Source organism: Dama dama, chromosome 23 (assembly GCF_033118175.1).
Source record: "Dama dama isolate Ldn47 chromosome 23, ASM3311817v1, whole genome shotgun sequence".
Lineage (NCBI taxonomy): Eukaryota > Metazoa > Chordata > Mammalia > Artiodactyla > Cervidae > Dama > Dama dama.
The window spans coordinates 12,201,459-12,215,019 of NC_083703.1; the positions used below are offsets into that span (position 1 = coordinate 12,201,459).

At 52.7% G+C, this 13,561-nt stretch overlaps 1 protein-coding gene across 8 annotated transcripts in view; it reads left to right on the top strand.

Annotated features, from left to right (window-relative positions):
- The window catches only part of NINL (ninein like), a 114,610-nt gene extending 103,705 nt beyond the window's left edge, over positions 1-10,905 (top strand). For all 8 annotated transcript variants that reach the window (XM_061125990.1, XM_061125991.1, XM_061125989.1 and 5 more), the window contains 5 exons: positions 1,810-1,968; positions 2,607-2,720; positions 6,695-6,865; positions 8,038-8,151; positions 9,939-10,905. In XM_061125990.1, coding sequence (XP_060981973.1) covers positions 1,810-1,968; positions 2,607-2,720; positions 6,695-6,865; positions 8,038-8,151; positions 9,939-10,130 — 750 coding nt within the window. In that variant the 3' untranslated portion in view covers positions 10,131-10,905. The remainder of the gene's footprint in view (positions 1-1,809; positions 1,969-2,606; positions 2,721-6,694; positions 6,866-8,037; positions 8,152-9,938) is intronic.
- The last annotated feature ends 2,656 nt before the right edge of the window (positions 10,906-13,561 follow it).

Consider the following 13,561-nt stretch of genomic DNA (forward strand, 5'->3'; position numbering starts at 1 on the left):
GTAAGTTTTCATTTCACGGGATAAATGCCCAGGAGAGGAATTGCTGATCTGTACCGCAGTTGCATGTCTAGTTTTATATGAAATTGCTCAGCTGTTATCCAGAGCGGCTACTAACAGTTTATGTTCCCGCCAGCAGTGTATGCTAGGTCCAGTTGCCCCACATCCCTGTCCACACTTGGTGTTGTTGCTCTTATTTTAGCCACTCCAGTAGGTGAGTGACCCTGAGTCAGAACAGCTAGAGCGGGCTCTAGTTGGTTATCCCCTTCCCCTCGCTGATTCCGGCCTGGTAGAGAAGGAGGTTTCCCTTGAGGGCAGAGAGCAGAACGCTCTGTGCACTTCAGAACAGTCGCTGTCCTAGTCTGCTCAGGCTCCGTACAGAATGTCAGAAGCAGGCGGCTTAAACTACAGGAGTTTGTTGTCCCAAGCTTCTCAAGGCCAAGCTCAAGGCGGGGCTGGCTTGGTTCCCATGAGGCTCTTCCACGCTTGTGGGCAGCCCCCTCTCACTGTGTCTCCTTATAAAGTCACTGTCCCATTGGGTTAGGACCCCACCTTGTGAGCACATTTAACCTTAATGACCTGTTAGCAGCCTTGTCTCCAGATATCGGTGACTTTGTGGACCCGGTTCTACCCACAGCAGCCACTCTGTTTAGGCCTCCAGCCTTTGACTCCTGGTGAGCCGTGACGCTCTTCTGTTCTTCTTTCCGGTTTCCAGAACATTGGTTTGCCCGCTCATTTCAGTTCTCTGATGGATCTCAGAAGAGTTGTTGACTCTCAGTTACTCCGCTTTTTCTTTGTTCTTGTTGGGAGTGACGACTTCCAAACTCTTTCCAGGCCAGAGCACAAATGGTGTTTTGTTTCTCACGTGGGTTTCTGCACGTTCACTGTCAGGACATAGAAGCATAGTAGATTTTCACCTGCCGACCTTGTGTCCTTGCTGAGTTCCCACCCACTCTGGGAGTGCTTTTGTCTGCTCTGGTTTCTCAGACACCTGCTGTACCCTGGAGAGACCCGCAGTTCCCATCTGCCTCTTCCCACCCCTGCCTGCCTCCCCCTGAGCCTGGCTGATAAGGTGGAACACCCGCCCTGGGGCGACAATGATGCACCTGCCTAGCTGTGCATGAACCCTGCTCTGAGGTACAGAGGGCTTCAGACCTTCAGCCTCCGGAGCAATTGCTAGGGAAAAGCAGAGGAGCAAAACATGGTTTGTGTGAAAGTATGTGACACACGGTTGGAGATAATGCGCTTCCTATGTCACCTGTTGGCTGCTGTTTATCCCAGGCCGCACCGCCAGCGTCCAGCATCCACTGTCTGCCAAGTGGGTGATTTCATCAGTGTGCTGTGTTTAATGACAGTGATCAGATTGTTGAAGAGAATCACGTGCCTTAGGTTTAGCTAGGGTTTTTTGGTTTTTGTTTTCCTTCAACATGTTTAAGATAATGTCAAAAATAACCATGGGAGAAACGAGAAAATTATGCCAGTTCTCCAGAGCAGTGATGGGATGTTGATGGGGTGTGAGCGCTCCTGATGGAGTGTGAACGCTCCTGGTGCCCAGCGTTTGGTTCTTGGGGGATGGATCAGAGTTCATCCTCTGAGCGGTGGCCTGAGAGCCCATCACTCTGGGGACACTGAGTGAGCGCCTCACCCACTAGTTGCTGATAGCACCCCGCCCCCAGCTGTGATGACCAAAATGGTCTCCAAAGATTGCTAAGCATCCCCTGGGGAGAAGAGTGTCCTGGTTGAGGACACCTGGGATGCTGCTGGCTTAAAAAAATAACTTGTCTACCTGTGTTTTCTCCCTTTTTGTTCCAGAGTCACAAGTGTAGGGATGAACTGTCCCAGCTCAACCACAGGGTCCTGCAGGTTGGAGAGGAGGCCTCTACCCACCAGGCCCAAAGCGAGAAGAATCACATCACCATCCAGCTGCTGACAGGCAGACTAGAGGAGGCTGAACTCCGGGAGGAGCTGCAGGTGAATTGTGGGCAGGGCAGGGAGGGGCAGGCAGACTGGCTTAAAACAGACCAGGGACAGCCCTGACGTGCCTGGAGGTAAAGCGAGGGGCTTCACAAGCAAGTGCTGAAAAATGTGTGAACTTTAGCAGCTTTTGCAAAGCCTGATGATAGGACCCTAAATTGGATGACCTCTCCAGAGGTCATTATGGCAAAACATACATCAAGAATGGTCAAGAACGTTGATGTGCCCTGACTTCATGATTCTACTGTGGGAACTTTACTGAACATTATCTGTGGACTTAGCTGAACCTATTTTCATTGTGCTGGTGCTTTTAATAGCACAAAAGAATTGGAATCAGCTTTGAATCATCAACCATATTGACTAAGTCAGTAAAGTATGGTGCCGCCATTAAAAACCACGTTTTTGAATAGTGTCTAATGCTCTGGACATTATAAGAGAGAAGGCATGGCCTACGATGTCGTGGTGGCAGCATGTGTGTGTGTGGCGGAAGGGCCAGGAGATACAGCACGTCGGGTGTGCTGTGATCACGGATGACTTAAATTTTGTAGTTCTTGCCTTTCTGAAGTTTCTGCATTAAACACGTATCACGTTGCTAATGTTCTTCTTATACTTGTGAAACCGACATTTAAAAACAGGGTAACCAAATCCAAAAACTTGAACTTGAACTTGACCGCGTGACTCAGGAACGTCAGAGCCTGAGACTGGCCCAGTCACAGCTGAGAGAAGCCCCTGAAGAGAGTCGGGACCAGGTGAGTGTGCACGGGGGTCCCGGGCTGAGAGGGGTCGGCCTCGCCTCTGACCGCCTGCATGGGACTCGTCTGGCCAAGGGCGTCACGGGGCTGGCTGAGGTCACACGGCTAGGGGGGCCGCCCTCCAGGCCCAGGACTCAGTCAGGCCCCGTCCAGGGTCAGGTGGAACACACGTGAACCGTGTGAAGCGCTGTGCCTGTTTGCTCCCGAGGGCAGGAGTCCATACAGCTCCTCTGGGTGCGCCCTCTGCAGGTGGAGGAGCCAGGGAGCACGGCAGCTGGGCTCCGAGGCTCAGGCCGTGGGCGGCGCAGCCCCCGAGGTGACCAGCTCCTCGCCCCCAGCGGAGCCTGGGTGTGACACGCCTGTGGGTGTGCGCCCACTGCCCTGCCCAGCATTTGTCCAGTGCTTGCCAGGCTCAGAGGTGCAGCGGTGGGGAAGCAGGGAGCTCGTGGGCTGGGACACACAGATGTGAGCCGAGCAGGCCCAGGAGGGGTGGCGGTGCCTGCCAGCGTGAGGTGCTGGGACGCAGGGCTGGTTCTTCCAAGGAGCTCAAGCAGCAGGAGAGGAGGGAGGTGATGGTGTGACATGGGGTGCGCTTGGAGGGCCAGGGCCTGCAAGGGGAAGGGGCTGTGAGAGAGGGTCCCTACGCCTCGTGTCTCTGCTCAGCCTGGCACCAGGTTCCCCACCCCTGGACTTAGCTGTGGACACCTGGTGGCCTGGGTTGCAGAAGGGTCTGTCTGCATGTGGGACTCCTCTCTGTCCAGGGTCTGAGGAGGGGCTGGCAGACCCCTGTGGGCCCAGCCCCCCACTGTCAGCAGGCACTTTCTCCAAGGTGTGTTTGTGTAGTGGTGGTTCCCTTCCCTGTTTGTAGTGCAAAAGGAACCTTGAGAAATTGCTGGACTGCTTTGAGCCTTTGAGGCGAAGAAGACAGACCCACCCATGGGCAGCAGGGCTGGGCTGCTGGAGGCTTCCATGCCCCCTGGGGTGGGGGGATGCCCAGCACTCAGCCGCTGTCACAGGCAGGAGGAAATGCTGTGAGGCAGCTGGTGTCACCTTTTGTGAGTTAGATGAGGACCCCCCGAGACACGCCTGGATGAAAGTGTGCAGATAGCGTAAGGTGCTTACAGGGCATCTAGGGACCGTCGGGGGCTGCAGAGGTGAGGGTGCATCCAGAGCCTTGGGGAAGGAATGGTCCTGAGGTCACGGGGCATCCCGCAGGGGAGCCTGGCATCGAAAAGGGCGCTTACACGGGCAGCGTCCTCGGATGCTGTGGATGGGGGCCCCTGCGCCGGCCTCTCTGTGGCATCGGGTCCTCGTGGCGTGGCAATGAAGTGCCCAGTAAGGGCAGACAAGAATCTGGTCTTCTGAGCACTGCGCCGGGGGGGTTCCTTAGCATCACTGTCCCACATTTGGCCAGGCCAGCCTGAATTCAGGGTGGAAAGGTCCGCCGTTGTCTGAGGGGCTCACTGCCCCAGCCCAGCACCCAGAACACGGAGGCCCTGGCTTCCTGGGTGCGGGGGCCCCACTTCTCTTCTGGGGACGTCCTGCTTTCTCACATTGCGGTCGAGCAGGGCTCTCAGGAGCGGGCCTACCCTCCATCTACACCTTGCTTTATAAGGAGGGCCTCGGGCGCTCAGCTGGGCCGTGCTGAAATTCTGCCTGGCTAAGGAGAGTCGACGGCGAGGCCTGTGGTCAGGCTTCAGGGCTCAGCACAGCATCGGCTGCAGGAGGCGGCAAGGCACCCAGGCACATGTGCGGGACTCAGACATGGGCTGGAGTGACTGCATAGTGATCATCCAAAGCTCTGACGCCGTGGGGAGGCGGCTACGTCTGGTGGAGGGTGTGTGAGAACCTTCCTCCCCTCTCTTCATCCCAGGAACGTGGCAGCTGCTCCGCTGGACCCGTGTGTGTGGTGTGCCTCTGGGGTCTGTCTGCGGAAGCTGCCCGGGGTGGCCCCTCAGACATGCGGTGACACAGGACGGTGAGGGCAGTGGGGCTGTGGCTCACGGTTTCACCCGTGCCCGGGGTGGCCTGTGCCCTTCTCCCCGGCTGCCGGGGTCCAGCCCCAGCAGGTTCCGGGGGAACCCTCAGGATGAACGGCGTCAGAGAATGAGAGAGAGAGACAGTGAGACAAAGCTTGGGGGCTAAGTCTGAAGTTTATTTTTGCACGGCCCCTTTGTACCCTTAACAACATCTTTTTTGGGGAAGTGCATATTGCTTACACACAGGTCATCTCAAAACATTACAGCAACTTGACCTTCAACAGAAACAGGATGTCACCCGCATACTTTTTGTTCACAGGAGTCTTTCTTATCATTTGGCCTTCAGGCCTGCTAACATTTTATGGCTTGCACCTGGTGTGACTTAAGCAACTTCAGTAGCTGACCCTGTTTTTCTTGTAATTAATCTATTTTCTTTCTAATAGGCGTCATCTCCATGGGAACTAGATAGGATTACATTTTTACAGAACAGAAATGCGAAGGACTGCAAAAACAGCAGATATGGCACAAAACAGGCTTAGTCTAAAAGTTAACTACCTGCAAGAAGTCACCTGTTAGTCTCTATCTAAACTATTTTCTATTAGGCACATTTGTGGCTATTATTTGTGGAGCTTTTCTAACCCCGCGGAGGGGCCTATGCTTAATAATTTCTTTTGTTAGCGTCCTGTGCTTAGGATGTTTAGAACAATCATGAGCATTTTGTGCAGTGAGAGCACACATTTATTAAACAAGCCAGAATGCCAGCAAAAGGGTTTGAATTGAAGCATTTCTTTCATCCCTGGCCCCTTCATAGGGTACCAGTGTCCAGGAGATTTATTAATTAGGGTTTTAAGTTGGTCTTCATTCAGTGAAAGAGGAGCAGGAGAGCTCTCAGCAGGCAACACAAGAATCTACAACAGGGCAAACAAGAACAACAGCAGAAAAAGGGGGGAGGATACAGGGTGGGGTAGAGGCCGAAGCCAACCTGGAGGGTCCCTTATCCTAGACGGCCTTGCCTGTCAGGTTTCTTCCTCGTGACCTTGTCATGGATGGGGTCCCGGCCGGCCTTGCCTGCCCGGTCTTTTCTTCACGACCTCGTCACAGGCGGGACGTCCCATACTGGCTCCCAGCACCCGGCCTGCCCTCAGCAGGGCCCCTGGTGGAGCCGCCACCTCTCCCGTCCACGGGGTCTCAGAGGGCAGTTCTGTGTGCTCCAGCCGAGGCCGCCGGAGCCCGTGCTGTAAACGGTGTTTGACGGCCTCCCAGGCGCTCCGTGCAGGGAAAGCTCTGGACAGCCTGGTGCCAGCGATCCTGTGGGTTCTGTGCCCAGGGAGCAGTCCCAGTCCATCCACATCCATGCCCCGCCAGACGCTGTGCAACCACCTCCAGGGCCCTGGCCACAGTCCGTCTCAGGAGCGTGAGCTCTACATTTAGAGGGAGGCTGCTCTATGTGGCTGGTGTGGGTCCCGTTATGGAAGGATTTAACCCAGCGAAGAGCCCAGGAGGTAAACAGGACAGAATAACTTGATCCTCCGAGGATCCGGCATGAGGTCACTGGGAGGGCTGCAGGCAGGGCTTCCAGGCTCTCAGATGCAGAAGCACCCCTGAATGGACTTTGTGTTAGTCGCTCCGTCCTGTCCGATTCTTTGCGACCCCATGGACTTTAGCCTGCCAAGCTCCTCTGTCCGTGGGATTCTCCAGGCAAGAATACTGGAGTGGGTTGCCATCCCCTTCTCCAGGGGATGTTCCCAACTCAGGGACCAAATCCACATATTCTGTGTCTCCTGCATTGCAGGCGGATTCTTTACCGTCTGAACTACCAGGAAATGGAGTGTGGGCATCAGATAAACGGATTCTTTAGAAATCGTGGGCTTTCCTGGACAGGCCCTTCTCCTGGGGGGTGGCCTACCAGGTAGAGATGCAGTTTTCTGTGTCTGGTGGTGACCCTGAAACTCTGGGCAGTCACCCCACAACCGCTGTCCTGTTCCTCGGCAGCTGTATGGAGCCACCCAGAGGCTGTGGCTGGCCCGGTCCCAGCACGCCCAGCGGGTGCGGCAGCTGCAGGAGGAGATGGCACAGCGCTTGCCCGCAGGCCGCGTGGCCGAGCTGCAGCAGCTGCTGGAAGGGGAACAGCGGGCAGCTTGGCAGCTCCGGGAGGAGGCGCAGGTGAGTGGGGACAGGGCTGAGGTGCCAGCTGGGGGGTAACGGGGAGGGTGAGGTAGGATCTCAGGTGCCAAGGGGAGAACGGCCTGACAGCCATCCCACCATGTGGGATGTTTATGGAAACCACGGGATCCAGCTTCCACTGGGAACTGGTGGGTGCTGAGCGGCCGACCCTGACGTCCCCCAACCTGTTTTCTGGGCTGCGTGTGTCTGCAGCCAGCCACACACGTGACCTGCTTCCAGGTCTGAAAGGTGGTGACAGAAGGGCCCCAGCAGAGAGATGGAAAGGGATAGCTCTTCAGGAGTGCAGGCAGGTGCAGAGGTCCTGAGGTGGGCTACGCTTGGCGTGTTCAAAAGCAGCAAGGAGTAGGGGGCTGGTTGGACATGAGATCAGCACAGTGACAGCACGGACTTGGGGGGCCCTGCTGTGTAGCCAGCCTCTCACGGAGAACCAGTGTTGCTGCCTTAAAAGGGCAGCAGAAGAGTGGCTCAGAGCGTGCACTGCAGGGGACTGGATCCTGGCTCCACCACCTGAGCCGAGTGATTTAACTGACTGAGTGATTTAGCCCTCTGTGCTCCGATTTCTTTGATCCTTTGGAGGCAGCGGTTCCCACCTCAGAGCAGTCTCTCAGGCATCAGTGAGTGAGCACCTCAAAGTGCGAGCCTGGGAAGCACGTTTGGGTCCTCAAAGTTCATGGGCCAGTGGGAGGGTGAGGAGGGGCAGAGGGCCAGGTGCCTTCCTGAGGAAGGAATTTGTGCAAGATTGGAAAGGTGGGAAAATCTGCCAGTTGTAAAACACAAATTCTAACGAAGAATGGCCTTATGGCATTATGCAAACACATTGTGCTGGAGAGACATTTAAGCTAGGACAGATTATTGACAAAGGAAATGTAGTCAGAGATCCTCGAGAAAGACTACCATGTTTGGGGAAACTCACCTTTGAGTCATCTAGGGTTAAGATCCTAGGACAAGGAGTCTCTTATCTGCTCACACTACAGTGAGAAATGAAGCTTTGTGGCTTGTGAGACATTTCTAACCATTTGTCCCTATAGATGAAAGCTTAGCCAGATGCTCAGATTTTGTACACTTCAGCTGATTTCCATTCTAAAGTAAATAAGCCTGAGATGATTCTTTTTAAAATGTACCATGTTGATCTCTAACCTCCTCTTGTTCAGGAAGCACATGAAAAACACCTGAAAGCAAGAGAAGAGCGGGTGGAGGAGGTGGAAATGATTTTGAAGAACATGGAAGTGCTCCTCCAAGAGAAAGTGGGTGAGCTGAAGGAACAGGTGAGTGATGGACGCCTCCTTTGGGCGTCCGGGTAGCTGATGAGGGAGACAGGACCCAAGAGAACCCTGTGTCCTGCGGAAGTGCTGAGGAGGGGAGAGGAGGGCAGGGAGAGAGGGGAGAGAGAGGCCTTGCTGTCCTGTGAGGTCTGCTTGGTGCTCCGGGAAGTGAAATGTGAGCATCTGTGGAGATACTTCTCTCACACAGGGACCGAATGTGGTTTATCTGGAGCGCCCTGGGCCGCGGGTCCCCAGTTCTAGTCTCTCTGTGCAGGCTGCCCGCTCTAGACCCCCACTCCTCATCTGTGAAGCCCCTGCCCTGCCCGCACCGCCGCCCTCCAGCCTTGTCTGTCCCCAGGTCCTCACTTTCCTTCCCAGCCGTCAGGCTCTTGGTGACCCCGCTACCCCCTAGTCAGTCTTGGTAAAACCTCCACCCCGAGTCAATCTTGAGGCTCCTACATGCCGGGGGTGGGGGTAGGGTGGACTGTCCCAACTGCCTCCTTTCCCCCACACCCCCTCTCTGGGGGGCCCTTCCGCTCTGCCTCTGACCCCCAGCCCCTCTCCCCTCCTCTCAGTTGTGACTTGGGCTTGTGTCCCTATGAGACCAGAAGGTCCCGGAGAAATGGCCGTGCGCTCAGCTCGCCCAGCCCCGCTTCCGCCGCCCCTTCTCATGTCTCCTCGGCACGGCCTTCCGGAGCCTGGTCCTCCCAGCGAGTCCTCTGCTGCCTTGACAGGCGCCCCTTCCAGGCTGCCTGCTCCCAGCCGCCCGCCCACCCAGGGGCCCGTCTCACTCTTCAGCGCCGCCCTAGGTGGAGAGCAGAGCTCCCATCGCCCACTCCGCACCCCGTCTTTTGGGTTATGACAGCTGGGGAGCTCGTCTCCCCTGCCAGCCCCTCAGCACAGCTGTCATCCTCAGATATGTCGGAGCTGCCGGCCTTCCTCAGAGTAGACAGTAGCTTCTCTGATGGCCTCGAGATTCTGCAGGACCTGGCCCCCTCCCCTGGGGCCCTTGCCCAGCCGGCGTGGCAGCTCTGCCTTCCTCACGGGCCTCCTGGCCATTCCTGTCACCCCCGCATGTGCCGGCCTCTGCCCGGGAGGTTTACCCAGGCAGCCTCCCCCACATCCCCCATGCTCCTCTCAGGGCTGTCTGTTCACCTGAGGCTCAGCCGTGTGTCCCCCGCCTGGCTTCTCTGTGAACACGCCAGCTGACCCTGCGTGCTCTGCTGGCTCCTCCCGTTAGAACACGTGCCTGTGGGAGCAGGGCCGCGGCCGGGCAGCACTTGGCCCGCAGAGCTGCTCAGTAGCTACTTGAGTGAGTGAACTCAGCGCGGACTGTCAAAGCCCAAAGCCGGGACCCCTGCGTCTTTGCATCTTGACCGTGTGTCCTGTGTCCCCATCGCTGGAGCCCCTGTCAGTGTTGTGTGGGCGGCACCCAAGGAGCCTCAGCGCGTCCTGCTGACATGGTGGGCCTGCAGAGCCCGCTGAGATAAGCCAAACAGTTCGCGTGCTCCTGACAGGTTCCTCCTTGTCTTTTGGAGGCCTCCAGATTTGGGTCTTCTTGTCTTCAAGACAGCTGTACAAAGGTGGCTTAAATTTTCTCTACCACATAGTTCGTCAGTTTCCTCTCTCATGCCAGGATAACAAAACCTGTCATTGCATCCAACATGTCTCTGATTTGTAAGGTTCCCCAAGCTAGTCTGAACGCGTGTGGAGGAGTAGGAAGGGAGAGCTGGTGGCGTGGCGTGGCTGCGTGAGACGTGCAGTACACTGTGGCTCTCTCCCCTCTCCAGTTTGAAAAGAGCAGACGATCTGATCTGCTGCTCAAGGAGCTCTATGTGGAAAATGCCCACCTGACAAAAGCGCTTCAAGTCACTGAGGAGAAGCAACGAGGCGCTGAGAAAAAGTCCCGATTCTTGGAAGGAAAAGTTAGAGCTCTCAGCAAACTCCTCAGCAAGATTGCTACAGCTTCCCTCGCTGTGTAAACTGCTTTTCTTCCTGGAGTTCATTTTGAAAGAACGTCTTTTAAAGTAAAACCAATGTGACACCGTAACTTATTGTGGCTCGTTGGCTGTACACCCCTGGATAAACGAGGATTGTGATTCTGTTTACTCCACAAGCATTTAATGAAGGTCTGTGTGCCAGATGCCTGGGAAACAGGTTGGAAAAGACTATACTTTTTTTTTTTCAGTGGTCCTTGGGTAACTTCCAGAGTTATATTCCTAGTTTTGCTACTGACAAGAAAAACAGATTATGAGGTTCTCAGCAAGGTAAATGGTAAATAAAGCAATTTTAATCTTGCACTTCTGACCTTGGCTACAGAGATTAAAATGCGAAGTCAGGGCTCTGTAGTTTTACCATTGCACTGTTAGTGCTATGGGTTTAGTCTCTGGCATTCTCGATGGTGGATCGGTGTAGACACTCCAGAAATGCTACACTTTCTGTGACTTTCAGCTAGTGATAAGGGATAGAGGAAGGAAGTCTTTTTGTCAGGGCCTGTTCCACCACGAGGGAGGTCTAGACAGTGCTGGTGTTTCAGAGCTGTGGACTCAGGGAGGATGGTATCCATTGTGAATGCAATCTTTTCCTCACTGAAATGTCATCTCACTGGAAAGTGTATTATATGTTTTAAAAAAAAGAAAAAAAGTTTAGTTTTATATCCAAGATATACATAAATTATGGTCATTTGTTTTATCAGAATAAACTACTGTAATATGAAATCACTGTATTTGCAATAAAATCCTTTTCTATTAAAACCGATTAACTTCTAAATATTTTTTAAACTAAAATATTTCAAAGATATAGAAAAATAGTTCTATAGGAAAGATTCATATGTATTACATAAACATGCAGATGTGTTAAGAACATTGTTACAACATCTTGGACAGAAGCCCAGTCCCTGTTCTACTGCAGCCAACCTCTTTCCCCTTCCTGGTGGCAACCGCTCTCCTGAAGCTGCTGCACGCTCCCTCCCCTCCATCTCTCTGCACATTTACTGTACTTGCTTGAATCAGAAAAACCTTAAACCACTGGAAGAGATGGAAAGCTCAGATCTGGGTTTGGAGGACTCAACAACTTAAAGTGGACTCTTCTCTCCATGCACCTCTGGTCACTTATCCTATGACAAAGAGGCAAGGATGGAAGTGGGGAAAACCCTCTTCAATAAGTGGTGCTGGGAAATCTTGACAGCTCTGTAAAAGAATGAAATTAGAACATTCTCTGATACCATACACAAAAGTATACTCAAACTGCATCAAAGACCTACTTGGAAACTGTTAGGGGAAAACATAGGCTGAACACTGTTTGAGGGAATCTTCTGGCAGTCCAAGGGTTAAGACTCTGCACTTTCACTGCTGTGGGCCTGAGTTAGATACCTGGTTAAGGAACTAGGATCCCACAAGGCCCATGGCACAGCCAAAAAGAAAAGCACTCTGACATAAATTGCAGAAATATCCTTTTTGATCCATGTCTTTGAGTACCGAAAATAAAAACAAAAATAAACACATGGGACTTAATTATACTTAAAAGCTTTTTCACACCAAAGGAAACAAAGAAAATAAAAAACTAACAGAGAGGGAAAAAATATTTGCAAACGAAGCAACTGACAAGGGATTAATCTCCAAAATATACAAATAGCTCATGTAGCTCTATGTCAAAAAAATAAAAATAAACAAGCAAAAACCTGATGTAGAAATGGGCAAAACAAATCAATAAAAATTAAAAATGGGCAGAAGACCTTAATAGATAGTTCTCCAAAGAAGACATACAGATTGCCAGCAGGGACATGAAATGATGGTCAGTGTCACTAATTATCAGAGCAATGCACGACAGACCTGCAATGAGGTATCACATCACACTGGTCAGAATGGCCATCATCCAAATGTCTACAGATAATAAAGGCTGGAGAGGGTGTAGAGGAAAGGAAACCCTCCTACATTATTGGTAAGACTGTAAATTCGTTACAGCCACTATGGGAACAGTATGGAAGTTCCTTAAAAAGATGAAAATATAATAGAACTACTGTATGATCCAAAAGTCCCACTCTGGGGCGTATATCTGGAGAAAACTATAATTCAAAAAGATATACATACTCCAGTGTTCATTCCAAACTCCCTTCCCATCCAAGGTTGCCACATACCATTGATCAGAGTGACCCGTGCTATACAGTAGGAAAGAGGATTGAGTTTTCCACCTTGGATCCATCACTTACTGTCAGATGGCTTTGGTGAGGCTACTTAACCTTCCCTGAGGGGAGCAGCTCCTCAGCTTCTGCTGGAGGAACCAGGGAGGTGGGTTCCCCTCTGTCCCCTCCCCAGCAGCATATTCCTTGGCCCTGGTCCACTGGTACTTTGTCTTGTCCAGGCAGAAATGTTTAGGCCTGAGTCCTGCTCCTCTTCAGTCGAGAACCTTCATCATTAGCCTTCCTCTACTCACCATCCTGGGGTCTGGGGCCTGGTGCCCAGCTGCCCTAGGTCCACTGCCTCCTGGCCTCCTGCCCACTCTCCAGAGCAGAAGAACCCCACCCTCCTCCCCAGCCTTACCTTGATTATACCTAATGTCCATCCTTACTAGACTAGCGTTCCTCCTCGTGACGGCACATCCCTGATTCTGCAGAAACAGTGATAATGCACAAATTAATAAGAGTAGTGACCGCTGCCACGTGTACACTCAACAAAATGCCCCTTCACTCTACCTGATAACCTCAAACACTCACAGCTTCATAAAGTGATGCTGGGATGAGACAATTGAGGCTGAGGGTTTAAACTGAATATTTGAGCTGGGATTTGCACACGCACGGCCTACCTGCCACCAAATCTGACTCTTTCTTCTGCAGCCCTTGGTTTTTCTTTATCACTGTGGGGGTTAGTTGATATTAGTGCCAGATCGGTGCTTGAATGGCCTTTCTGGGTGTGTCCTATCCCTCTTCCTCCCCAGGAAAACAGTCTAATTTGCAGGCTGAGATCACAGTAGACAGGAGATAGATACATGGATTCATAGAAAAATGGAGAAAATAAATTGGTTGAAATATCTGAGGCTCATTTAGGGGCAGAGCCAGAGTAATAATCCAAAAGGATTCCAGCATCCCGAGCTTTGTCTTATCCACATACTACTATGATCTCTCTTCTCAAAGCTGAGTGCGCAGACATGGCCTTTGGGTTCTGCCCTCCTAGAGATGTGGTTTATTTAAGCATCTGAACGCCAGCACCCCACTTTCCTTTAGAGAGATTTCTTGTGGTCTGACAGCTTCAGAAAGTAACCAGGGAGCAGATGTGGACACAGCAGCCCAAGCACTGCTTGGAGCTGCAGGCTGCACTTGCCTTGATCCTGGAGAAATAATTCTCCCATCCCTCAGCCTCATTCACAGGCTGAAAACAGCACCAGGGGCCATCCACGTCCATGATAAAGAATCCTCTCT